Here is a 26,513-nt window from a genome sequence, read left to right as displayed (position 1 = left end):
GGTTGTTTGTGGCACTTACTACAGCCACCAGAGCGGGTCAGTAATCAGTGCAGGGCAGGTTCCAGTAGGCCGTGCCTGTGCTGCTTGGTGGTGTGATGTCAAGTGCACAGTGCAGGTAGGCAGGCTGTAGTGGGGAGATTGTTATGTGTGGAGCTAAGATGGATATGGGAGAGAGGAGAGAGGAACAAGAGCCCAAAACATACAAACAAACGAAAAAAGAGTGCTAGGGGAGCTTGCCATTGGAGTGGAGAGATGAGAGACTATGAAATGGAGAAGAAAAGGGGAAGAGAAAGAAAAAAAAGAAAACAAAAGAATGAATAAATAAAAATCAGAAAGGTTAAAGAACAGCAAAGTTCCCAGGGATCCCACCAGTGCAGGTATGAAGTCTGGGAAGTTGTTCTCAGGTGTTGCAGTACAGCCTGGCTAGAAGGCGTAGAGGTATACAACGCCAGGTATTCAGGGAACAGAAAGAGAAGATATAGAGAGACGAGAAACTGAGTAATGAAGAAAGACAGAAAGGGAAAAAGAGGGATAAGAAAACAAAACAAATTTAAAAAGAAAAAAAAAAAGAACAAGAAAAGCCCCCAAGAAAACAAAAAAAGGAAGAAAAAAACCAGCGAGAAAAGAAGTGTCCTGAGGGATCCCTCTGCACGTCTGTGCAAGCCAAGGGGCTAGTTTCCAAGCCATGCAGCACCGCCTGGCCAGAGCGGGCTGCCAACTCAAAAGGAAAAGAAAACAAACAATTCAAAACAAACAAGTGAATAAAAGCCCCGGGATCCCACCAGCGCGCCAGCCCAGACCGGAAGTGGCTCCACACTTGAACGGAGCTCCGCAGCCCCTCAGGAAGTAACAAAGATGGCTCATGGAGCCTGGTATTTGAGTGAAAGGAGGGGGAGGTGGTGAGACTTAAGGAAGAAATCAGAAGAAGCGGAAAAAAAGCAACACCTGCAGCCATCAGATGGCGCTCAAAGAGCCAGCTAGTGCGGGCTGGTGGAATCCAAGCAGCTGGTGTTTCCCGGAGAAGAGACTGTGTCCGCGGGAAGCAGAGGAGGCCAAGTGTGGGTGAAGAAGGGTAGGGAGTGGGAAAGCGTATATCACAAATTACCAGAGCTCTGCAGTCCCTCAGGAAGAAACAAAGATGGCACATGGAGCCAGGTATTTGAGGGAAAGGAGGGGGAGTTGGTGAGAGTTGAGGAAGAAATCAAAAGAAGCGGAAAAAAGCAACGCCAGCAGCCAACAAATGGCACTCAGAGAGCCGGCCCGTTCGGGTGGGTGGAATCCAAGCAGCTGGTGCTTCCCGGACAAGAGATTGTGGCCATGGGAAGCAGAGGAGGCCAAGTGGGGTGAAGAAGGGTGTGGGGTGGGAAAGCATATATCGCAAGTTACCGGTTGTTTTGTCTCCTGCTGGAAGCTCCGTTAAGCTGCTTTCTTGAACCCCCTGTTTGCTGTTCTCTGATAGGAGTCCAGGATGGCAGATCCACACTGCGTTAGCTGATAGGGGACCTCTGCATGAATCTCCTCACTCTCCGTTCTCTGTGATTTTTCTTACTCCATTTGGTGCTTGGCTGAGTTCTTTATCTCTTCATTTGATGTTTTAGGGTTTCAGGATTGTTGTTTCCTCTGTTCAGCTTAATTTTTCAGATCTTTGCTGTGGAGGGACGGTGTGGTGCTTCTGCCTAGAGCAACATTTTGCCGGAAGTCCGTCATCTCTTGTTTTAAGATGTTATGCCTCTGATCTACAGTTGTAGGTATACCATGGAATAAATGCACTCATGTTAATTCTAGTATGCTTGGAATTAGTAGGAAAAAACTTAAATAGGCTTATGTTTTATTTTGCTTTTGATTCAGATACACCCACTTCTCACTTAACCTCCATGGTTATGTTCCAAAGCCCAGTTCAAATATCAGCATTATGTGAAAATATAGGATGGCCACATCAGATCACAAAATGATGGTTGACTACATCATTACATAACTGCCAAATTACATCATTATGTAACTGCCAAACCATTGAGAATCATGGCCCAGCCAGGTTGACACATAACCTTAATCATCACAGCCAACGTTACTCTCACCTCACACCTTGGCATTCGTTACTGCTAGATGTACGTTGTTAATGCACAAAATAGTAGGATGGTAAATTTTTTACTGTTGTAAATGCAAAATGTCAGATAATGAGATAGTCAATAAGTGAAGAGTAGGTGTAACTTAGAAATCACTTATGTTCATTTAGTATGGCACGTAAGAAGTCATGTAATACAAGTATGTGGCATTAAATTTAATTAAAACTTGCCTTCCCATTCACTTCTCTTGTCCCAAGGAGGAGTTAGAGGTAGGGGCGTGAAAAGTCCTTTCCTTTTCTTACGCTTTGTCTTGGTTTACCAAACCCTTCACCCTAATTTGCTACTGATAGCAAGACTTGTAGAGTTTAGTTTAACTATTTTCATTCTCGTGACATTAAAAAGCAACTCCCCCCAAAAGAAAAGAAATCTTTCCCCCCCTCCCTGAGTATACCAGCAAAATGTGCTCTTGGTAGAGAATTAGAAAGATGCAGAAAAGCACAAAGAAAAAGAAACTGTCCATAATCCTACCATCCAGAGGAAAGCACTATGAATATTTTACGTATATCCTTCTAGTTTTTTTTTTTTAATTATGTCTAGATTTCATACATACTAACTATATACCTATCTCTTTTGTCCCCAACCTCATCTCCAGACACTTTTCTCTGGTGTTCTACTTATGTGAACTGTTTTCAGCTATGAAATACATTGTACTTTTCAGCTTTTGATCGTTGTTTGTCCAATTGTTAGTTTTTTCTCTCCTTTCTTTCCCAGCCTTCCCACCTCCTATTCATCCTTTCGGTTCAGATCCACCCAGTAGCTCTGTAGGAGAAAGATCTGGCAGTCTGCTCCTAAAAAGATTATAGCCTAGAAAACCCTGTGGGGGCAGTTCTACTCTGTCCTGTAGGGTTGCTATGAGTTAAAATCAACTCAGTTGACACCTAAAAACAACAACATCGATGTTTATGCCACAATCTTCCCTTGACCTTTCCCCACCCCATCCCTACATATGTTGTTGTGGGAATAGCTCTTAAAGACATTTAAATAAGGAAAGCAAGTTACAGAAAGTAACGTATGATACCATTTTTGTTAAAAAAAAAAAAGTCCATTTTCTATGACTATATCTAATTTATGAAAATGTATAGAAAAAAATAATCTAGAAGGGTGTACACGCAAAAATGCCCCCTGGAGAGGGCACTGGGGTTGACAGTGGTCTTTAAGGAGAACTTTAGCCTATATTTAATATTTAATTTTTTATTAGGGAGAATGTTTTTATGTATTTCATTAAATGCATGTGTGTTTATACTTTTTTTTTTTTTTTAAGCAAGGTGAAAGGAGGTCTGTCTCTTCTCTTCTAGAAGCTTTAGCATAGTAATGCCTCACAGGTAGAGTGATGAGTTAAGAAGCTTGGATGAGCCTGAGCTTGAATATGGTGATGATGTGCTTTAAGGCTTAGGACAATGCAGTCTTAAGACGATAATTTTGTTAAAGGTTTTAAAAAACTTGGCACGTAGTTTTTAAGTAGACTTCAGAGAAAAATTTTAAGGACTTTCTTGCATCTCAGTACAGTGCTAGGTGCTGGGAAAATTCAGAAGAGTAAGATAGTTTGCCCTTACAGGAGTTCACAGAAACTTGTACAAGTATTGAGATGATCAATACAATAGTCCTTGTGGGAGAATGGAGAAAAATGGCCAAAATGTTTGAGAATCTTACTTCTCCATTCCTTTGATAAGTGAGAATCAGTCCTAATTATCTGAATTAACTTTCTTACATTCTCAATCGTTTCTTAGGAAAAAAAAGCTGCATTGGAAAAGGAGCGGGAAGAAAGGATAGCTGAAGCTGAAATTGAGAACTTATCTGGAGCCAGATACATAGAAAGTCAAAAACTTGCACAAATATTGGCAGCCAGGCAGTTGGAAATTAAACAGATTCCTTCTGATGGCCACTGCATGTATAGAGCCATTGAAGATCAACTGAAAGAACAGGATTGCCCTCTGACTGTGGCTGCCTTAAGAAGTCAGACTGCTGAATATATGCAAAGCCATGTGGAAGACTTTCTGCCATTTTTAACAAACCCCAATACAGGAGATATATATACTCTAGGTAATTTATTTTTCTTTACTATGTTTTGTTGCTTTTAAATAAAGTGTTTCCTGGGACCAAGCATAAGAAAAACCCGTATGGTCCTATGAGTTAAAAACATCACAGCATTTAGACAGAATTATTTTCTGTGCAGGTAGTCCCTGACTTACAGTTTTACAACATATTCAAGTTATGATGAACCGCAGCACTTGCAACCACCCTCAACCCATCAGCTTTTTGTTTTGGTACATCTTATTAGTAATATGTTGTAGCCCATAATTTGCTGATGTTATCATTCTCAGATGTTCACTTGTAGGTGTTCACAATTTTACAATTTACTGTTCAAAACTGCCAGATTTATAAAGATACTGATAATAAAAAGCAATAATAATGAAAACTAAAAAAAAATTAGAGGTATTTGACATGTCAGAACTGACTTACAGCAGAGTCGTCAAAACAAAACCCTCTTGTGAGTCAACGACCACCTGTGATTTTAATAGATACTAGTACATGTTGTTTTATTAAACCAGTTGCCTTCAAGTTGACTTTGACTCATGGCGATCCCGTATGTATCAAAGTAGAATCGTGTTGTGCTCCACAGGGTTTTCAATGGCTGATTTCTCAGAAGTAGATCTCCAGGTCTTTCTTCCAAGGTACCTCTGGGTGGAACCTCTAACTGTTTGCACTACCCAGGGACCCCAGCTGGTTTATTAAGATGCTTTAATTTTAAGTACTTAACCATTTTGCAGGTAAAACATATAAATCATGTTACATAAGAGAAAAAAGTAGGAACAGGATTCATTGTTATTATAAAAAATGTGTTGATTAGTACATATTTAACAAAATGCTAGGCATAGAGGGAGTTAAGCTTTGACCAGTCTTTGGAAATAAAGGGCCTAAAGATCATAAGCAGAGAATGATTAGGAAAACTTAATTCCTTCTTTTATCCTTTTGTTTATTTATTGGGAGAAAATTTAGCATAAAATGGCAAAAAAGGAGATATTGTCCCCTTATACATGGAGATTGGAATCTCTGAAGTTAATCACAAATTCTTCCCTTAGTTCACTTTGCTCTTTTCTCTTTTGACCAGTGGTTCTTGGTGACTGCACTTTGGAATCCTTGGGAAGCTTTAAAACATACTAGTTCTTGGGTTCTTGAAGTGTCTGATTTTTTATCAGAATTTTTTTTTTCCTTCATGTTACAGCTCCCAGGTGATTCTAAGTTTGCAGTCAGACTTAAGAACCGCTTCTCAATGGTCCCCCCAGACCAGCAGCATAAATGTCAACTGGAAAATTTGTTAGAAATGCAGATTCTTGGGCTCCACCTCAGACCTACTAAATAAGAAGTTTCAGGGGCTAGTCCAGGGGTCTGTGTTTTAATTACAAGCCTTCTAAGTGATCCTAATGTTTCTGCTGAAGTTTGAGAACCACTGTTTAAGGTAGTATCCCTAGGGATCTCATTTCTTCCCTCAAACCTGTGTCTTCTGCACCACTTAGGCCTGATAATTATACCTGCTAGATACCTCCTTTAAAATGAATTATGCTCATTTCAAATTTAGTTTGTCTCAAGTTGAAGGAGATATCTATATTTCAGGTAGTTCAAAAACAAACGAAATACTATCCAGTTTCTTCTTTATATTCTCTTTCATGGCCTATGATACCTACCCAGTCCCCTAAGGTAAAAGCTTTTAGCAGCAATATAATTTTTTACCTTCAACCTTAGTTCCTATATTCAGTAAATCTCCATTTCATTTCCTCCCTACTTTCTCTTCTTGAGTAGTATACCCATTGCCGTTTAGTTGATTCCGACTCATAGCGACCCTATAGGACAGAGTAGAGCTGCCCCATAGGGTTTCCAAGGCTGGAATCTTTATGGAAGCAGACTGCCACATCTTTCTCCCACAGAGTATCTGGTGGATTTGAACCACCAACCTTTCCGTTAGCAGTCGAGTGCTTAACCACTACACCACAAGGGCTCCTTCTTGAGTAATACAGTATAACATAATAATGAAGAGCACGGACTTTGGAGTTCAAATTATGGCTTTAATAATTGTGTGACCTTAAACTGTTTCCTGATATTTTTTGTGCCTCAGTTGTATCTTCTTGCTAAAGCTAATGATTCTTGCCTCAAAAGGAATGCTTATGAGGATTAAATGAGAAGATGTACATAAAGTACTTTAGTATACTATCTCCAGGGTATAAGCACTGTTAAGATGGAAGGTTTTATTATTATGAAAGTAATAATGTTGATTAAAAAATGTGGATAATACCTATAATCGTAAAGAAAATAAAAACCACTTATAAAAAAAACCTCTAAGATTTTAGAGAGGACCACATCTTTTTTTCTTAACACAGAATTGAGAATGTATTGTATGGTTTTACATTTTTTCTTTACTGCATAAGCATTTCCAGTGTCATTCACATTACTTAAAATGGTGATTTTTTTTTTATTTAGGTGAAGGTTTACAGAACAAACTAGCTTCTCATTAAGCAATTAGTACACATATTGTTTTATGACATTGGTTAACAACCCCACAAAACGTCAGCACTCTCGCTTCTCGACCTTGGGTTCACTATTACCCGCTTTCCTGTCCCCTCCTGCCTTCTAGTCCTTGCCCCTGGGCTGGTGTGCCCCATTAGTCTCGTTTTGTTTTATGGGCCTGTCTAATATTTGGATGAAGGATGAACCTCAGGGGTGACTTCATTACTGAGCTAAAAGGTGTCCAGGTGTCATACTCTTGGGGTTACTCCAGTCTCTGTTAGGCCAGTAAGTCTGGTCTTTTTCTGTGAGTTAGAATTTTGTTCTACATTTTTCTCCAGTTCTGTCTGGGACCCTCTCTTGTGATCCCGGTCAGAGCAGTCAGTGGTGGTAGCCAGGCACTATCTAGCTGTGCTGGACTCAGTCTGGTGGAGGCCATGGTAGTTGTGGTCCATTAGTCCTTTGGACTAATCTTTCCCTTGTATCTTGTTCTCTTCATTCTCCCTTGCTCCCGAAGGAGTGAGACCAGTGGATCATCATAGATGGCTGCTCATAGGCTTTTAAGACCCCCAGACACTACTCACCAAAGTAGAATGTAGAACATTTTCTTTAAAAACTATGTTATGCTGATTGAGCTAGATGTTCCCTGAGACCATGGTTCCCACAGCCCTCAGCCTAGTAATTCAGTCCTTCAGGGAATTTGAATGTGTCCGTGGAGCTTTTAAAATGTGATATTTTTAATGATTATGTAGTTTTTTATCTTATAACTTTACCGTCATTTAACTATTTCCCTGTTGTTTCCAGCTTTTGCTTTTTATTTTTATAAATTGTGCTTTAGAGATTAGTACTAAAAATGTCTGACAATACTTTTAATTACTTACAGTTATATTTCTAGGAGTGGAATTACTGGCCCAAATATGAACTTTTAGAGGATTTGATCCTTTTTACCAAATTATATTCCAGGAAATTATACCAATTTACACTCACTTTTCTTTCTCCTTTTTTTTAAATAATATTGTGCTTTTGGTGAATATTTACCCAGCAAATTAGATTCCCTTTTAACAATTTGTATACGTACTATTCAGTGACATTTGTTACATTTTTCACGTGTCAACATTCTCATTATTTTTGTTCTGGTTCCATTTCCATTAATCTAGTTCCCCTCCCCACCCTCCACCCCCATCTCTTCTTTGCTGTTGACCATTTGATCTCACATAGGGGATTTTATTTTATTTTTTTACAGGATCACTGTACTCATGGGTAATATTGTTTATTTCATGAGCCAATCTGTGATTTAAATGAAATGTGACCTCTGGTAGTGGTTTCAGTTCAAAATTTAGAGGGTATCTCAGGAAGATAGTCTTGGGGGTTCCTCTAGTCTCAGTCGGTCCAGTTAGTCTGGCCTTTTTAAGATTTACTCATTTATCTTTATTTTTTTCCAGAAAGCATCTTCTATGTCATTGCCATAGTCTGAGATTAGGTCCTTATCTGTTACCTGAAGAATTACATTCAGTTTTGGAAAGTACATTTTCTTCTCTCTACTTTTCTGTAATTTATAATCCTACCTCAGACGTCATTCTGTGGATATATCTAAACTTAATTGTAATCATGCTATATGTATAGTTCTATATTCCACATTTTTCTCTTCCCATTGTATCGTATTTTTCATGTTATGATTTTTTCTTCTTTGATGGTATTTTATGATTGTGTAAGTTTCCGTCAGATGACTATTCCATGGTTTACTAACTATATATGTTAATGTTCAGTGTTTCAGGTTATTTCCAGTTTTTCACCATTATCTAAAAGTTTTTGACACTTTTATATAAGTTGATTATACATTTGCCCTTGAGTGATGGCGACCCCACGTGTGTCACAGTAGAATTCTGCTCCATAGGGTTTTCAGTAGCTGATTTTTTGATAGTAGATTGCCAGGCCTTCCTTCTAGGATGCGTCTGGGTGGACTTGAACCTACAACCTTTCAGATAGCAGGCAAGTGCATTAACCATTTGCACCACATACATATGCATATACTTGACACTTGTTATCAAATGGCTTTTTCAAAAAATAATAAACACAATGCGAGAGGGTGCCTGATTTATTATGCTTACCAGCATTGACTTTTATCATTAAAAAATGCAGAAATGATAGTTAATTATTTCATTTCTAATTTCTTTTACTTTTGATTAGATTGAAAATTTCCGTTTGCTAACCAGACAGACCAGTTTTCCCTTTTGTGAACTGTATGTTTTTGCCATTTGTCTTATTTATCTTTTAATCTAACATAACGAACTTATTTAAAATAATGAACTCATTCTGAAAGAAAAAAATTAAAGAAATTTACACATTATCGACAAAACAGCAAACCAATAAAATAAAAAATTAACCATAATGTGATGAATTATACTTAACTGAAACTAAATAGCATTTAAAATAGGAGTAGTATTGACAGCTACAGAGTAGGTTTTGAGTCCTTTATTCTTACGCTATTTTGTGCTGTTTGCTTACTAATCTTTTCCCATTAGCCAAAACTGTTAAATGTTACTTAGCACTGATGAAATTGTGATTGTAAACACCGGTACGGATTTAAAATGGTGTAGAATATGTTTATTATTAATGTTTTAAACTTTGAAATGAAAACTAATGTATAATTATTCTGGAGCACTTTCGGAATCCCCAAGCATATTACCAGAACTACAGTTGAATAAACAATAGCCCTAACAGTCCAAGTACTTTCATGTCTTTTTGCTCTTGCTGATGTTATTCATGGTACCTGGATTTTGTCTTTATCTTACATACCTGATCAGTTCAAAGTTTGGCGCTATTGTAGCATCTGTGAAATCTTGGCAGATTTCTTTGGCAACTACTGCCTCTTATCTCTCGTTCTTAGCTGTGTTTCCATGGTGGATAGCACATAAGTGTTTTAATATTTGTTACAGATTTTCATGCTTATACTTGACCTACCCAGGTTGAATAAAATGTAGTGTCCTGACACCTAGTAAGTACTTACTACATATTTGCTGAATGAAGTGAATGAGTGACCATGAGCTCAATAGTGCAAGCACTTTCAGAATGCCTGGTTCATAAAAGGAATTGATAGATAGTTATTGGCTAATTGAATAAAGAGCAAAGAGAAAAAAATATTTTCAGGCTGTCCAACAAAATAAATAGGTTCAGGGAAGTGAAGTATGTTCTCTTTTATTAGATGAGATTTCTATGAATTAAATTTTCATTTTTACTTGGTTGACATGTTTAGTAGTTTCCCTTAAATAACTATTTTAATGACCTTTAATTATAACACAGATCTCCTCTTACCCTTTTTTTCTCAGAACACAAAAATAGACCAACGTGTAAAACCATTAAAAAAAAAAAAAATAGCTACTATTGATTGGCTGTTGATCATGTCCTAGGCTCTTGTTCAAAATGTATCTGTTTTCAGCTGAATTGGCAAGGTAGCTTTTATTTCCATTTTTGAGTAAGAAAACTACAGTACACAGATTTAAAACTCAAACCCAAGACTCTCTGATGGCTGCAAATCTTTGGGACTTTTCCTTGTGCTTCTCAGTAGAAAGAAAAAGCGTACCTCCTCTTAGTTCTTATTATCCCCAAACCATGACTGTTTTATGTTCTTTAGTGGAGGAGTTGAGTCATTAATTCATGTGAATCTGTTGTTCCCAAATGGAACGCAAGTTTTCTTTGGGAAAAAGTATGTCTATACTATCATATACTATCATAGTTCACTACGAACTAACACATTTGTATCAAATTTATTGACATTTTTGTAAATATCTTTTATTGTTACCCCTCAGATTCTTTTCTGGAAATAGGCACAGTGCAGTAAACCTGTGGGATTTAAAGTACTGTATTATAGAAAGAGATTTCTAACTTGGTGGATGGGTGGATGAGCTTTATTTGGTTGGCTTCAATCTGAACTTCTGGAAATTGTATGGAAAATTGTGTGTGTGTACATTAGATTTTGATCATGGGTGGGTGGAGATGAGAGGGGTAGAATATCCACAGCTTCATAAAAGATTTCAAAAGGATTTATGGGTGCCATTAAATCACTGCTCAAATTGTATTTATGAACATAGGGATTCTCTTCCTAAAGGTATCGAACAGGTGTATTTCTCAGAAAATGCAAGTCTTCATGAATAGGTTCAACATATTAGTATATGACCATCACACATAAATTTGATAGAGGCAGATAGCCTGGGCTTAATATAATGAACGAGCAAATAAGAGAGCAAATGAAAATCTGAAAGGGATTTGAGGGATTAAGGGATGAAATAGAGTAAAGTTAATACTAGAGAGAAGATGGCAGGTGCAGCAGTATCTGTTGAGAGGAAGTTATTTGGCCAGAGTGAGTAGAGAGGAAGGTTAAGGTTTCCTTTAATGGAGTCTGCACTCCATGGAAGATTGATGAAGCATGATATAGAATGCTTATCAGAATGATTACTGTCAGTGAATTAGGTCTCCTTAGGCCATAGCCTAACCTATCTGTTGATAAATCTCAGGTATGACTGTGGGCATATCTAATTCTAGAGCCAACTAATTTCTAATTTCCCATTTATGTCATGTAAGATGTTAACACGTTTGCTGTTTTAAATATCATTGCTATTTTCTAAATAGAATTTGTTATGACACATGAACATTTTTCTGTATCTTATATAGAAGTCACATGATAAGTGAATCTTCTATAATATGTCTCTAGGAGGGAGTATTAAATCATTGAAACTCTCCACCTCTGCTAGTTGTAGAGCAGTCAAGTGGAGGTGGCAGAGAAAAAGACAAAAGAATTACCTTCATTCACTCAGTCAGTGTTTATTTAAGGTGACTGTACCAAGCACTATTTCAGTCACTTTTCTGATCGCTGGGGATATATCAATGAATGAGATAAACACAGTTCATACTCTCATGGGGCATACTTTCTTCTAAATGCCCATAATTCCTCCTCCTTCTCTAAATAGTGGTCCCTGGGAGGCACAAATGGTTAAGCACTCAACTATCGGCTGAAAGGTTAGTGGTTCAAACCCACCCAAAGGTGCCTCAGAAGACAGGCCTTGAAAACCCTAAGGAGTAGTTCTGCTTTGCACACGTGGAATTGCCATGATTCAGAATCAACTCAACGACAGCTAACAACAACAGCCCCTTAACAGGAATGGTGTTTGTTGCTTATTTTAACTTGCTGCACAGAAATATGTAAGTACAAGATAAGCCCGTTATAAACTCTGATTAGGTCTTTAACCTCTCCTCTCGGGTGATCTGGGAAGCCCCTTCCTTGGGCTAGAACTGACACTGATGCAAATAAGGTAAATGCTTCCAAAATAACAGTGAAAGGCACCATTTGATGCTGTCGGTGGAGCAGAAGTTTAGACTGATTTGCACTTTGCCTTGATTCTCTTCTCACATGTCGTACGTGGTCTTATGAACCTTATTAAAAAAACCAAACCTGTTGCCGTCGAGTCGATTCTGACTCATAGTGGCCCTATAGGACAGAGTAGAACTGCCGGCCTTTTGGTTAGTAGCCATAGCAGTTAACCACTACACCACCAGGGTTATTATAATAAGGCCACCGTTTTTAGTCTTTAGCTATATTCTTTGGGAAACATGGCAAAATAGTGAAATATAGTGGCAGTTTTGGGAGTAATTACTTGGGATGAAGTGAGGGAAGTAGGTTTGTTTTGTAGTTAAGATCCCTGCACCTCAGGCTGACGGAGGGAAGCAGAAAGAGATTGTGCTTTTGGATGGAAAGGTAGTACAAAGTTGGAGTAAAAGGATCTGAGACATAGATTAAATTCTGCAAGTTACTGGTAAAGAAGGAGGAAGTTCATAACGGGCAGTTTCATCAGGAATTGTGGAAGCTATAAAAGGGATATTGTAACATGATTTATGAAAATTATTAAGTGCTATAGTCTGATCTCTTTACAGAAGAGTTTGGAAAGTACTGTGATGACATTGTAAACACAGCTGCTTGGGGAGGTCAGCTTGAGGTAAGTTTGTAATTATTCATAATAATTGTGGATTGTTAAATTATTTCTAAATCCCATCTGTAGTTTTCATATATACTTTCCCAATTATTCCTTTTTTTAAAATTTTTTTATTTGCTATTTATCTACTGACAAAGCCTTGAAGTCGAGAGTTAACATTCTTATGCCTTTGAATGAAGTATGTACTTTGGGGAACTGAAGCACTGTTTCATTTTAAATAGCGCAGTGGTAGATCTGTGTCTTGGCTAGGCTGGTGTTGCATCTGCATAAGTCTTTCCATTTATGATGCTGCCACTGGCAGTATATCTGATTTTCTGGACCTGTGAAAGGGAAGATTTTACTCAAGTACAGCAAAATTTACCCTAGTGCCTCAGCTGCTGAAGATTACTTTTGGAAAAGTAACCTCTCTATTACATCATAAACAGAAAGCATTACTGTTTTGAAAATACAAGTCAAATCCTACTACAACACATCTATTGTAACTGTGTTTTGAATTCCTAGTTTATAGTGACTAACTTACTTGAAAGCAGTATTTGATACATTAAAATTCAAGTGTAAGAAAATATATTCAGTCACTGGTAGGGACTTAGGGATTTCTCTTTAAATCTAATTACTTATCTTACTGTTACCTTTGTTTTATTAAAACAATAAACAAAGTACCTAAATAGTCCAGCTGGTGATGAGACAGCTTGGTGTATAGAAAGACAAAGGATAAGAGGGAGAGGGTAAATCTCAGGTTGACATCCTAGCTTTTGTTTCCACTTCTCAGTTTTGCGACCTTGGGGAAATTAGCCAAGCTCTTAATTATTGAATGGGGACAATAAAACACCTGTGTGTACTCTGTAGGGTACCTGTGAACATTTAATAAAGTACATGAAAGTATGGAGTGCGTTCATGTGAGTTTGTAAGTTAAAGTGCCAGATGGTTGAATCTGTCGTGATTATTATTATTAATGGCATTTGTCTTAGTCATATAGTGCTGCTATAACAGAAATACCACAAGTGGATGGCTTTAACAAAGAGAAGTTTATTCTCTCACAGTCCAGTAGGCTACAAGTCCAAATTCAGAGCATCAGCTCCAGGGGAAGGCTTTCTCTGTCGGCTTTGGAGGAAGGTCCCTGTCATCAGTCTTCCCTTAGTCTAGGAGCTTCTCTGCACAGGAACCTCAGGTCCAAAGTGCGCACTCTGCTCCCTGCGCTGCTTTCTTGGTGGTATGAGGTTCCCATGTGTCTCTGTTTGCTTCTCTCCTTTATATCTCAGAAGAGATTGGCTTAAGACACTATCCAGTCTTCTATACCTCATCAGTATAACTGCCACTAATCCATCTTCTTACATCATAGTGATAGAGTTTACAACACATAAGGAAGTCACACCAGATTATAAAATGGTACACAATCATACAATACTGGGAATCATGACCCAGCCAAGTTGACAAATATTTTTTGGGGCCACAATTCAATTCATGACAATATTGTATAGTGATGATTGGTCATCTTGAATAGGTTTTGGCTCTGAATATTTCATTTCAACAGCTATGTGTTTTGAAGCTGTAAGGTGAATGAATACTTTCTTAGAACTTTTTCTCAGAAGTGCTCTATTTGTACCTCTTCTGAGCCACCAGGGGGAGCTGTGTCCATTCATTTTTTTTATCTCTTTCCTGATCTTTCAAACTGTGAGGATGCTTTCATAGTAGCTTTCTGATTGACATCTTTAGGAATAAAGATGCTTGAACTTTCTTATAAGGATCACAAATTAATATAAATGTTAGCAACCTAAGCAAATTTTTTTTTTAATTAAGAAAAGCCTTTTATTTTTTTTCTTTGTTTTTTCTACTTTAAGTGAAAGTTTACAAGTCAAGTTAGTCTCTCATACAAAAATTTATACACACATTGTTATGTGACCCTTGTTGCTCTTCCTCTACTGTGACAACACACTCCTCCTTTCCACCCCAGATTTCCCATGTCCATTCAACCAGCTCCTGACCCTCTCTGCTTTCTCATCTTGCCTCTGGACAGCAGCTGCCCATTTAGTCTCATGTATCTTCTTGAGCTAAGACGCATACTCTTCACAAGTATCATTTTATGTCCCATAGTCCAGTCTAATCTTTGTCTGAAGAGTTGACCTCGGGAATGGTTTTAGTTTTGGGCTAACAGAGTCTGAGGGCCATGTTTTCTGGTGTCCCTCCAGTCTCAAGCCATTAAGTCTGGTCTTTTTACTAGTTTGAGTTCTGCACTCCACTTTTCTCCTGCTTCATCAGGGACTCTCTGTTGTGTTCCCTGTCAGGGTGCTCTTTGGTGGTAGCCAGGCACCGTCTAGTTCTTCTGGTCTCAGGCTGATGAAGTCTCTGGTTTATGTGGCCCTTTCTGTCTCTTGGGCTAATACTTTCCTTGTATCTATGGTGTTCTTCATTCTCCTTTGCTCCAGGCGGGTTGGGACCAATTGATGCATCCTAAGTGGCCGCTCACTAATTTTAAGACCCCAGACGCCACTTACCGAAGTAGGATGCAGAACATTTTCTTAATAAACTTTGTTATGCCAGTTGACCTAGATGTCCCCTGAAACTATGGTCCCCAGACCCCAGTCCATGCTACTCTGTCCCTCGAAGTGTTCGGTTATAGTCAGGAAACTTCTTAGCTTTGGTTTAGTCCAATTGTGCTGAATTCCTCTGTAGTGTATGCTGTCCTTCCCTTCACCTAAGATAATTCTTGTCTACTATCTAGTTAGTGAATACCCCTCTCCATCCCTCCCCACCCTCGTAACCAGCAAAGAATGTTTTCTTCTGTGTTTAAACATTTTCTTGAGTTTGTATAATAGTGGTCTTATACAACATTTGTCCTTTTGCAACTGACTAAATTCACTCACCATAATGCCCTCCAGATTCCTCCATGTTATAATACGTTTCACGGATTCATCGTTGTTCTTTCTCATTTCATAGTATTCCATTGTGTGAATGTCATGGTTTGAATTATGGCCCCCCAAAAATGTGTGTATCAGTTTGGCTGGGCCATAATTCCTGGTACTGTGTGATTTCCCTATGTGTTCTAAATCCTGCCTCTGTGATGTTAATGAGGGAGGATGGGCGGCAGCTGTGTTAGGAAGGCAGGACCTGATCTACAAGACTGGATTGTGTCCTGAGGCAAGCTCTTGAGATATAAAAGAGGGAAGTGAGCAGTGAGACAGGGGGACTGCATACCATCAAGAAAGCAGTGCCAGGAGCAGAGCGCATCTTTTGGACTGGGGTCCCTGCGCAGAGAAGCTCCTAGTCCGGGAGAACACCGAAGAGAAGAAGGCCGATGGAGAGAAAAGGCCTTCCCCTGGAGCTGATGCCCTGAATTTGGACTTTTAGCCTACTTTGACTATGAGGAAATAAGCTTCTCTTCATTAAAACTATCCACTTGTGGTATTTCTGTTGTAGCAGCACTAGATAACTAAGACAGTTAACATACCATAATTTGTTTATCCATTTGTCCGTTGATGGTCGCCTAGGATTTTTGCTATTGTGAACAGTGCTGCAATGAACATGGGCGTGCATATATCTATTCTTGTGACAGCTCTTATTTCCCTAGGATATATTCCAAGGAGTTGGATTGCTGGATCATGTGGTAATTCAATTTCTAGCTTTTTAAGGAAGTGTCAAATCGATTTCCAATGTGGTTGTACCATTTTACATTCCCAACAACAGTGTATAATTGTTCCAGTCTCTCCACCTCTCCAACATATATTATATGGTGTTTTTTGGATTAAACCTAGCCTTGCTGCGGTGAGATGGTATCTCATTGTAGTTTTGATTTCTATTTCTTTAATGGTTAATGATCATGAGCATTTCCTCATGTGTCTGTTAGCCCCCTGAGTGTCCTCTTTGGCGAAGTGCCTGTTCATATCCTTTGCCCATTTTTAAATTGGGTTATTTATCTTTTTGTTGTTGAGGTTTTGCAGTATCTTGTAGACTTCAGAGATAAGACGCTGATCGGATTTGTCGTAGCCAAAAATTTTTTCCCAGTTTGTAGGTTGTCTTTTGACTCTTTTGGTGAAATCTTTTGATGAGCATAAGTGTTTGATTTTTAGGAGCTTGCAGTTATCTAGTTTCTCTTCTGGTGCTTCTACATTGTTACTTATGGTTTGTATTCTGTTTATGCCATGTATTAGGGCTCCTAGCACTGTCCCTATTTTTTCTTCCATGATCTTTATTGTATTCAATTTTATATTTAAGTCTTTGATCTATTTTGAGTTAGTTTTTGTGCATGGTGTGAGGTATGGGTCTTGTTTCACTTTTTTGCAGATAGATACCAGTTATGCCAGCACCATTTGTTAAAGAGACTGTCTTTTCCCCAATTAACAGACTTTGAGCCTTTGTCAAATATCAGCTGCTCATGGGTGGATGAATTTACATCTGGTTTCTTAATTCTGTTCCATTGGTCTATGTATCTGTTGTCGTACCAATACCAGGCTGTTTGGACTACTGTGGCAGTATAATAGGTTCCAAAATCAGGTGTTGTGAGGCCTCCCACTTCATTCTCCTTCTTGAGTAATGCTTTATTATCCGGGGCATCTTCCCTTTCCATATGAAGTTCTTGATTGGTTTCTCCATCCATTAAAAAATGCTGTTGAAATTTGGATCGGGATTGCATTGTATCTGTAGATCACTTTGGGTAGAATTGACATTTTCGCAAAATTGAATCTTTCTATCCATGAGCAAGGTATATTTTTCCACTTACGCCGGTCTGTTTTGGTTTCTTGCAGTAGTGACTTTTAGTCTTCATTGTATAGGTCTCCTGCGTCTGTGGTTAGATTTATTCCTAAGTATTTTATCTTCTTGGGGGTGATTGTAAATGGTATTGATTTGGTGATTTCCTCTTGGAAGTTCTGTTTGTTGATGTACAGGAGTCCAACTGATTTTTGTATGTTTGTCTTGTATCCCGATACTTTGCTGAATTCTTCTACTACTAGTACTACTAGTACTAGTACTACTACTACTACTGCTACTACTACTTCTAGTAGTTTTCTTGTGGATTCGTTGGGGTTTTCTGTGTATAAGATCATATCATCTGCAAATAGAGATACTTTGACTTCTTCCTTACCAATTTGGATGTCCTTTATTTCTTTTTCTAGCCTAAGTGTTTTGGCTAGGACCTCCAGCACAATGTTGTGTAGGGTTGTTGTTAAAGGGCATCCTTGTCTGGTTCCCATTCTCAAGGGGAATGCTTTCAGAGTCTCTCCATTTAGGATGATGTTGGCTGTTGGGTTTGTATAAATGCCTTTAATTATGTTGAGGAATTTCCCTTCTGTTCCTATTTTGCTGAGAGTTTTTATCATGAATGGGTGTTGGACTTTGTCAAATGCCTTTTCTGCATCAATTGATAAGATCATGTAGTTCCGGTCTTTTTTTTTATTTATGTGATGGATAACATTGTTTTTCTAATGTTGAACCATCCCGACATACTTGGTAGAAATCCCACTTGATCATGGTGAATTATTTTTTTGATATGTTGTTGAATTCTGTTGGCTAGAATTTTGTTGAGGATTTTTGCGTCAGTGTTCATGAAGGATATTGGTCTGTAATTTTCTTTTTTTGTGGTGTCTTTACGTGGTTTTGGTATCAGGGTTATGCTGTCTTCATAGAATGAGTTTGGGAGTATTCCATCCTTTTCTATGCTCTGAAATACGTTTAATAGTAGTGGTGTTAACTCTTCTGAAAGTTTGGTAGAATTCTCCAGTGAAACCATCCAGGCCAGGGCTTTTTTTTTGTTGGGAGTTTTTAAATTATCTTTTCAATCTCTTCTTTTGTGATAGGTTTATTCTATCTCTGTTTGTGTTAGTTTAAGGTGGGTAGTGAGTTTTTAGAAATTTGTCCATTTTCTCTGGGTTTTAAAATTTGTTAGAGTACAGTTTTTCATAGTATTCTGTTATGATTCTTTTAATTTCAATTGGGTCTGTTGTGATATCACCCATCTCGTTTCTTACACAGGTTATTTGCTTCCTGTCCTGTTTCTCTTTTGTCAGATTGACCAGTGGTTTATCAATTTTGTTGATCTTTCCAAAGAACGAGTTTTTGGTCTTGCTAACTCTTTCAATTGTTTTTCTATTCTCTGTTTCATTTAATTCTGCTCTAATTCTTATTATTTCCTTTCTTCTGGTGCCCGAAAGCTTCTTTTGCTGCTCTCTTTCTGCTTGTTCCAGTCGTAGGGTTAATGTTTTGATTTTGGCCCTCTGTTCTTTTCAGATGTGTGCATTTATTGCTATAAACTGACCTCTGAGCACCGCTTTTGCTGTGTCCCAAAGGTTCTGGTAGAATGTGTTTTCCTTTTTGTTTGATTCTATGAATTTCTTTATTCTATCCTTAATTTCTTTTATAACCCAGTAGTTTTTGAGCAAGGTGTTGTTCAGTTTTCATGTGTTTGACTGTTTTTCTTTGCTATTTCTGTTATTGATTTCTACTTTTATGGCTTTATGGTCAGAAAAGATGCTTTGTAATATTTTGATGCTTTGGATTCTGTTAAGGCTTGTTTTATGGCCTTATATGTGGTCTCTTCTGGAGAACGTTCCATGTGCATTGGAAAAGAAAGTCTACTTGGCTGCTGTTGGGTGGGGTGTTCAGTACATGTCCATGAGATCAAGTTGGTTGATTGCAGCATTTAGATCTTCCATGTCTTTGCTTAGCTGCTTTCTGGATGTTCTGTCGTTCACCAGAAGTGGTGTGTTTAAGTCTCCTGCTGTCTGTTTCTCTTTTCATATGCTGTTAGATTTTATGTGTTTTGGAGCCCTGTCATTGGGTGTGTACATATTTATTGTAATTATGTCTTCCTGGTGTATTGACCCTTTAATCATTGTATAGTGTTCTTCCTTATCCTTTGTGGTGTATTTTACTTTAAAGTCTATTTTGTCAGAGGTTAATATTGCCATTCCTGCTGATTTTTAGTGTTGTCTGCTTGTTTTTTTTTTTTTTTCCCCATCCTTTGAGTTTCAGTTTGTTTGTGACTTTAAGTCTCAGGTTTGTCTCTTTCAGGCAGCATATAGATGGATCATGTTTTATCCATTCTGCCACTCTCTGTCTCTTTATTGGTGCATTTAGTCCATTTACATTCAGTGTAATTATTGATAGGTATGAGTTTCGTGATGTCATTTTGATGTCTTTTTCTGTGTATTGCTGACAGTTTTTTTGTTCCATTTAATTTTCTATGCTGAGTCATTTTTCTTTATGTATTTTCTTTTCATCCTTTTTCATTGTTGTTGATTTTGTATTTGCTGAGTCTTTATATTTTTCTTGTTTTTTATTTTGTTGTGAAGGATTGTTAGTTTCCTTTCTGGTTACCTTAATATTTACCCCTGTTTTTCTTAGTTTAAACCAGTCTTTTATTTCTTTATATCACCTTGCCTTCCTCTCAATGTGAAAAATCTGTCTACATTTTTTAGTCCCTGTTTTTTGTTTTAATGTTGGCATCTTTTACATATTGACATCTCTGTTTCCGTATTTTAGCTTTATTTTTGTGACTTCCTTATCTGTGTTGGTATCTGGTTGCTCTGTCCTGTGTTCTAGTCTTGGGTTGTTATCTGATATTATTGATTTTCTAACCAGAGGACTGCCTTTAGTATTTCTTGTAACTTTGGTTTGGTTTTTCTAGATTCCCTAAACTTCTGTTTATCTAGAATTTCCCTAATTTGACCATCATAGTTGAGAGACAGTTTTGCTGGAAATACAATTCCTGACTGGCAATTGTTTTCCCTCAAGGCTTTATATATGTCATCCTATTGCCTTCTTGCCTGCATGGTTTCGCTGAGTAGTCTGAGCTTAGTCTTATTGACTCTCCTTTGTAGATAACTTTTTGTTTATCCCTAGCAGCTCTTAAAATTCTCTTTATATTTGGTTCTGTATATTAGTCTTTTGTATTCTGTCCCCGGTAATTCCAAGAAATTCTCTTCCTCTGGAAGATTTCTTGATTCTTTATTTTGGGAGCTTGCTGAAGCCATCATGGTCTGCAGTTGTATGAGATTTGATATTGACTGTTGTCTCCAAGCCGTCAATAAGTTATTATATTTATTTATTTTATGTTTGCTTACTGTGTCTTAGCTTCTTGTTTTGATATGCCCAAGTAGGCTGCTTATGTGAGCTAGCCCGATCACTGGTGCCCTTGAAGCTCCAGCATCCTGCCACCAGATGGCCAGACCTGCCACTGAGTATGTCATCCCAGGGGTCTGCCCATTCCTCGTATAGATTCAGCTCAGGTGTCCCGGTAGTCAGCCACCAAGTGTGTGGTGCAGGCTCTCATCTACAGTCCTAGGCAGGCATGGGTGATTGGTGTAGGCATAGGCATCCAGCTCCAGCAAGGAGTCACACGCTGAGCAAAGCAGGGGGCCAATGGCCACCCCTGAATGTCCAGGAGGAAAGTGTCCCTGTTCCCTAGGGTGCATAGGTGTGTGGGTTTTGCAGCTGGACTATGAGCACCCAATGCTGTTGGCTGTAAGGACTAAGGGGCACCACTTATTCTTGGATCCCTGTCACAGGTGCCTCGGTGTCATGGGTGGAGCCACCAGCGCTCAGGTCCCCAATGTGGTCAGGCGAGGAACCTGCCCAGTGGGCAGAACAGTGTCAAATGTCACAAACCTGCCACCCTACAGCTGAAACAGTTGAAGTTAGACTTCAGGTATATACCCTGTTGTACTGTGGTAATGAAGGCCTATGCTGATGAAATGGGCCCACACAAGTCTTTGCAGGAATGAAAGGCATTCAAAGTCCATGGATCCCTTATGCCTGTGCCTAAGCAAAGGAGCTGTGCCTACCCTGAGTTCCTGGCTTAGGGGAGCCAGCAGATTATTTTTTCCCATGTTTGTTAATTTGTTCCCTCTCCAAGGCTGGGAGAATGGCTCAGGGCACGTTAAGGGGCCCTACTTTCGGTCCAGTGGATGCAGTAATCCCTGAAACTGGCCCCGCACTCAGTGCAGAGCAGGGAGGGAGGAGGTAAACGGGAGAGAGGTTTTTTCCAAAGGGGGCGTTTATTTGTTCTGGCATGGTAGGCCAAATGAAGTATTTATCTTTTGCCAATTGAGCACTCCTTTTCACTGGTTCTGGAGGCTGGAGTAGACTCTCTGCTGCTTGGCCTCTCCTGATGTGGAAAATGCTTCCTGAGCGCCACTGCTTGCCTCACCGCTCACGCGAGCTGATCCAGCCTGAAGGGTGCCAGCTCCCTTCAGATCAGGTTGGCAATTCCTCGCTGCTTTCAAACCGTGTTTCCCTCCCCTTGCTACCTAGTCCAATTCTTCAACTTTGCCTTTGATGTTCAGGGCTGCTAGATTGTCATATATAATCGATTCACTTGTTTTTTCGGGTCTTTGTTGTAAGAGGGACCACAGGAAGCATCTGGCTACTCTGCCATTTTGGCTCCACCTTCCAAGAAAAGCATTTTAAAACATCTTTTGAAGGACATTTACTCATAAATTGCTCATCTGTGAATTTAATTGAAATAAGAGTTGTCTTTACAATTATATATTAAAGAGAAGGCCTTTATATAATTTCTAAAGACTTAGAAGGGATATTAAGATTCCCAGAGCTCACCTAACAGCCTGCATACCATGCTAGCTTTTTAAAAATGTTATTTGCAGTGTAAGAAAAAAATTCCATTTTTTTCTTCTTTCTCTATTGTTTCTTCTCCAAAGGAACATTTTACGAGAGATGGAATTAGTATGGAATTAAATTTGTTGTCATGTGGTATAGAATTCTTTCTTATGTTCTATGAAGGCTTCTCAAAAGAACCATTGTCTAGACAAAATGTTCTTATAATGGGGCAAATTAACAGATCAGAGCGCTGTGATTGAAGACTGCTAATGAATAATTTGGTTATGAACTTGGAATCTAGAGTCAGATTTCCTCCATTCAGAAATGGATCATTTTATTTCCCAGTGCCTGACTTCGGGCAAGCCTCTTAACCCTTCTCTGCTTCAGATTCTAGATCTTTGAAATGATTGTTAACAGTATTACTTATCCCATAGAGTTACTGTGAAGATTGAATGAATTCATAAAGTGCTTAGAGTGCTTGGCCATAGTAAATTTTAAACTATGTTATTATCAGTATTCATTATTAACCATTATTCATTAGGTCTTAAGCTCTAGTTTTATATTGTATGAAATTACTTGAAATTGTATGTTAATCAGATGGAACTTCTTGGAAGTATAGTACAGTTCGTATACATATCTATTCTGCTAATGCCTGGAAAATTTTAGAGCAGAGGTTCTCAACCTTGACTGTACATAAGAATTATCTGAAAAGCTTTTTTTAAAAAAGACAAAAGCTTTCTGTTGTACACTCTCCTTCGCCTCCAAATTGTAATTTATTTGGTGTGGTGCTTGATTAATGATATATTTTAAAGCTTTTTATTATGGAAAATTTCAAGCATATTCATAAGTACAAAGACTAGTATAATGAACCCAATCTGTTAATCACCCCACTTCATTAATAATGGCATTGATATTTCTTAAAAGCTGTTGTACAGCCAGGGCTTGAGAAATCTCTACATATGATCTAATAAACATTTTATTTATTTGTTTATTTAACAGATATTTATTAAGTGCCCACAGTGTGTGCCAGGCTCTTGGTATTCAGTGATGAACACAGCACAGTTCCTCCTCTGACTGGTTGCCCTGTTGATGCTTACTTCAGTAGTTTATGATTGGATAAGATACACATTTTTATTTCCCTTACTAATACATTTTTCTTTTTCCTGAAGCTAAGAGCACTATCTCACATTTTAGCAACACCAATAGAAGTAATACAGGCAGATTCTCCTCCTATTGTAGTTGGTGAAGAATATTCAAAAAAACCATTAATACTTGTGTAAGTACCTAGAAACTTTTATTGTTTTATTTTTCATAATTAATGCAAAAAGGAGTAGAAAAAATATGTTGATTAATCAAAAAACTGTCTTCAACTGAATTAGGTTTGCTTATTTTATATTACAGGTAATTATAGAACTAGAAGGCATTGCCAAAATATGCGATTTAGATAATTGTTTCAATGTTGAGCACTTTATTCTTATGTAAATAAATAAATTCATTTGTAAAGATTACAAAATTTCAGGACTCACGTGCATATTGTCCTACCTGTTGCTGTCGGGTTGATTCCGACTCATAGCGACGCTAAAGGACAGAGTATAACTACCCCATAGGGTTTCCAATGAGCGCTTGGTGGATTTGAACTGCCGACCTTTTGGTTAGCAGCTGTAGTTCTTAAGCACTATGCCACCAGGGTTTCCATATTGCCCTAGTTTTATATAATAATGCTAAAAGTTTCAACAAGTGTAGAAGTTAAAATTATTTATGTTGTTTGATTCTTTATTCACCTTAGAGATTTTTTTTTTATATTGTGAAAATATTTTATATGATCGAAAACTCTTCTCTGAAATACAGTTTGGAGGGCTTGCTATCTGCTTTAGTGTTCATTAGTTAAACCTAAGAAGGTATTCATTAATGGCTTGGATTTAGGTAAAAATGTAAGCTTATTGAGCATTTAGCATCTCAGCCTTTCCTTTTTTTCCTACAGTGATGGTGTTCTACCTGATTCAAACTCAGCAGAAAGGATTATTGAATCAGCCATTGCTAACTGCTGATACTTTTCAAATGGTGTTGCTCTTTTAAGTAATAATGTTTATGTAGTCTGTTGAATGATACCCCTGTGGAGTGATTTATTCAGAGTGCTTGGTTTTATATACATTATAAATATTTATATATGTTATAAACATTTATTAGAATGAATTACTTTTCACAGAAACTGTTGATTTCTCCTTTTTTCATTTCAGATATATGAGACATGCATATGGCTTAGGAGAACATTACAATTCCGTTACACCGCTAATGAACACAGCTACTGAAAATTGCAGCTAGTTTACAAAATGTTGTGCAATTAAATGTTTTAGAACAGTGTGCCCATCTGAGTATTCATACCAAGTGCTGGATTGTTCTGAATGTTACTGAGAAACACAACTACCTTAAATGAGCTTTATGGCGAAGCTACTAACAGGTTTTTCAGAAATGTGTCAGACATAAACCTATATCCCCTTATTGGTATTTTTAAAACTGTAAAATCCATTGTGGAGAAATCATTCATAGACCAAGATAGTACCCTACTCACTGATATTTTCATTGAAATAAGACCTTGGACATTCTGTTCTGTGTTGGAATAAATTTTAATTATCTTTCATGTTACTAAAAGCTTTCAGTAACTATTTCGTGTAACTTTGCTTGAAGAAGTGAATTGACTCAGTCTCTTTATCATTGCAATATCTGGAGGGTGGTGATAGCAAATATAACTAGTGCTTATAAATGAACTTGATCACTGTAACCTCGGTATTGATGGAACTAATGCCTTGAAACTTTTTATTTAACCCCATCAAGGTGCAGTTTAAGAAGCTTGTTTTAATAATTAAGAATTTTTAAATATTTATTCAGATGGGAATCAGTTGTTGAGTTGAAAGAAATGAGACAAATTTGAAGGCAACTAGATGTTCTCTATCAGATTAAAACCTGTAAAGAGTTAGAGATTAGCTTTATATTTGTATGTAACTTAAGAAAACAAACAAAACAAAAACCCAACAGATTACTGTATCTTTCTAATTTATTATTTATTCCTTGCTGTTTCTTAAACTCTGGAATTAGTACCATCATCTTTTAATCATCTTCATGACTACATATTTTTATATTCTCTCTGTGTTTTCCTCTCACTACCTAGCTGGTTTGCTTTCCTTGCAGTCTTTTCCACTAAGAAACAGTTTGTGGACTCTCTCATTCTCTAGCTTGTACAAGTTGAGGGAGTAGCAGTGTTAAAGGGCCCAAGTTTAGTCACATTTACTTAATTTTTCTTTTCCAGTTTACCGTACAAGCTCTCATCGTTTTTGCTTCATTCTCTAGGATTAGAAGAAAATCTTTGTTACTTGTTGTTTTGTTAGGTTTATTAATATCACCTTCCCTTTAACACAAATATTTGAGAATGTTTATATAGCATGTATGAATAAAGTTGAAAGCCACTGTCTGGGAGTCAAGATTTGTATAGTAAAATCAGTATGCAGTAGTTTTAGGGGTGAATGATTTATCTAGCTCCAATTTCAGGTTACTCACAACAGTATTCTTTCTATGGTGATAGTACCCATATATACAAATTGATCATTTGTTATGTAAGGAAGTATTGTCTGTGAAAATGGGCCCTTTTTGGTTTGATCTGTTTTTCTCAAACTAGTAAGATTTATCATCAAGTTTATAATATTTGATTTTTTTTCTTCCGTAAGTACTTTTTTAAGTAAACATTGTGTTTGTAATATTTAAAATGGGATGTCAGTCTCACATGCCCTACAGGTAACAAATGTGTGACTCTTGCAGGGACTGTGGTAAACCAGCACAAGAAAGGCTTGCCTTAAGGCATCCTGACTCAAAAGTTTCAAAAGCATTCTGCCTGCCAAGTAAAATATATTCTGAAGGCTGCCTGTTTTGTAATCTTTGACTTGAATGTTTTTGGGATCTGAAATTTATAAAAGAATGAAAATGGGAAAATACTAGATGTCTTGGCTTTATTTTGAAGTAATGTTACTTTAAAATTTAAGCATCCTAAAGTAATATAAACAAGATATTATAAAACTTAGGTACTATAATTTCCATCTACATCGAAAGTATTCTAAAATGACTTACTGGTAGCTTTTTTTTTTTTTTTAAACAACATGCTGTGTAGAGTTTTCTTGATTATAGATTGATTTTTAATTTTTATTACCATTTAAAAGAATTTAAATAGCCAATATGGTTATAAACAAGATTTGTATGGCTGGCTTCGTTTTTTCATAAGAGTTCAGATAAACATCATTTTAGCTGTAGCCTAAACTTAAAGTCCTTAAAAAATGGAGGACGTTAATTTAAGTCACATATACTAATTTAGTTTGCT

The 26,513-nt window shown here is 37.5% G+C and overlaps 1 protein-coding gene across 4 annotated transcripts in view; it reads left to right on the top strand.

The window, feature by feature from the left end:
• The window catches only part of OTUD6B (OTU deubiquitinase 6B), a 37,537-nt gene extending 11,253 nt beyond the window's left edge, over window positions 1–26,284 (top strand). For 3 of the 4 annotated variants that reach the window (XM_023726088.1, XM_004370781.3, XM_023726089.1), the window contains 4 exons: window positions 3,851–4,163; window positions 12,546–12,607; window positions 23,320–23,426; window positions 24,388–26,284. In XM_023726088.1, the coding sequence (XP_023581856.1) occupies window positions 3,851–4,163; window positions 12,546–12,607; window positions 23,320–23,426; window positions 24,388–24,472 (567 nt within the window). In that variant the 3' untranslated portion in view covers window positions 24,473–26,284. Of the gene's footprint in view, window positions 1–3,850; window positions 4,164–11,584; window positions 11,817–12,545; window positions 12,608–23,319; window positions 23,427–24,387 lie in introns of those variants that run through there. The other variant, XR_002823087.1, reaches the window with a different exon arrangement.
• The last annotated feature ends 229 nt before the right edge of the window (window positions 26,285–26,513 follow it).

The sequence above is a fragment of the Trichechus manatus genome, unplaced genomic scaffold (genome assembly GCF_000243295.1).
Source record: "Trichechus manatus latirostris isolate Lorelei unplaced genomic scaffold, TriManLat1.0 scaffold00009, whole genome shotgun sequence".
NCBI lineage: Eukaryota > Metazoa > Chordata > Mammalia > Sirenia > Trichechidae > Trichechus > Trichechus manatus.
Note: the sequence above shows the minus strand (reverse complement) of the source record. Positions and strands in the feature narration are given on the sequence as shown.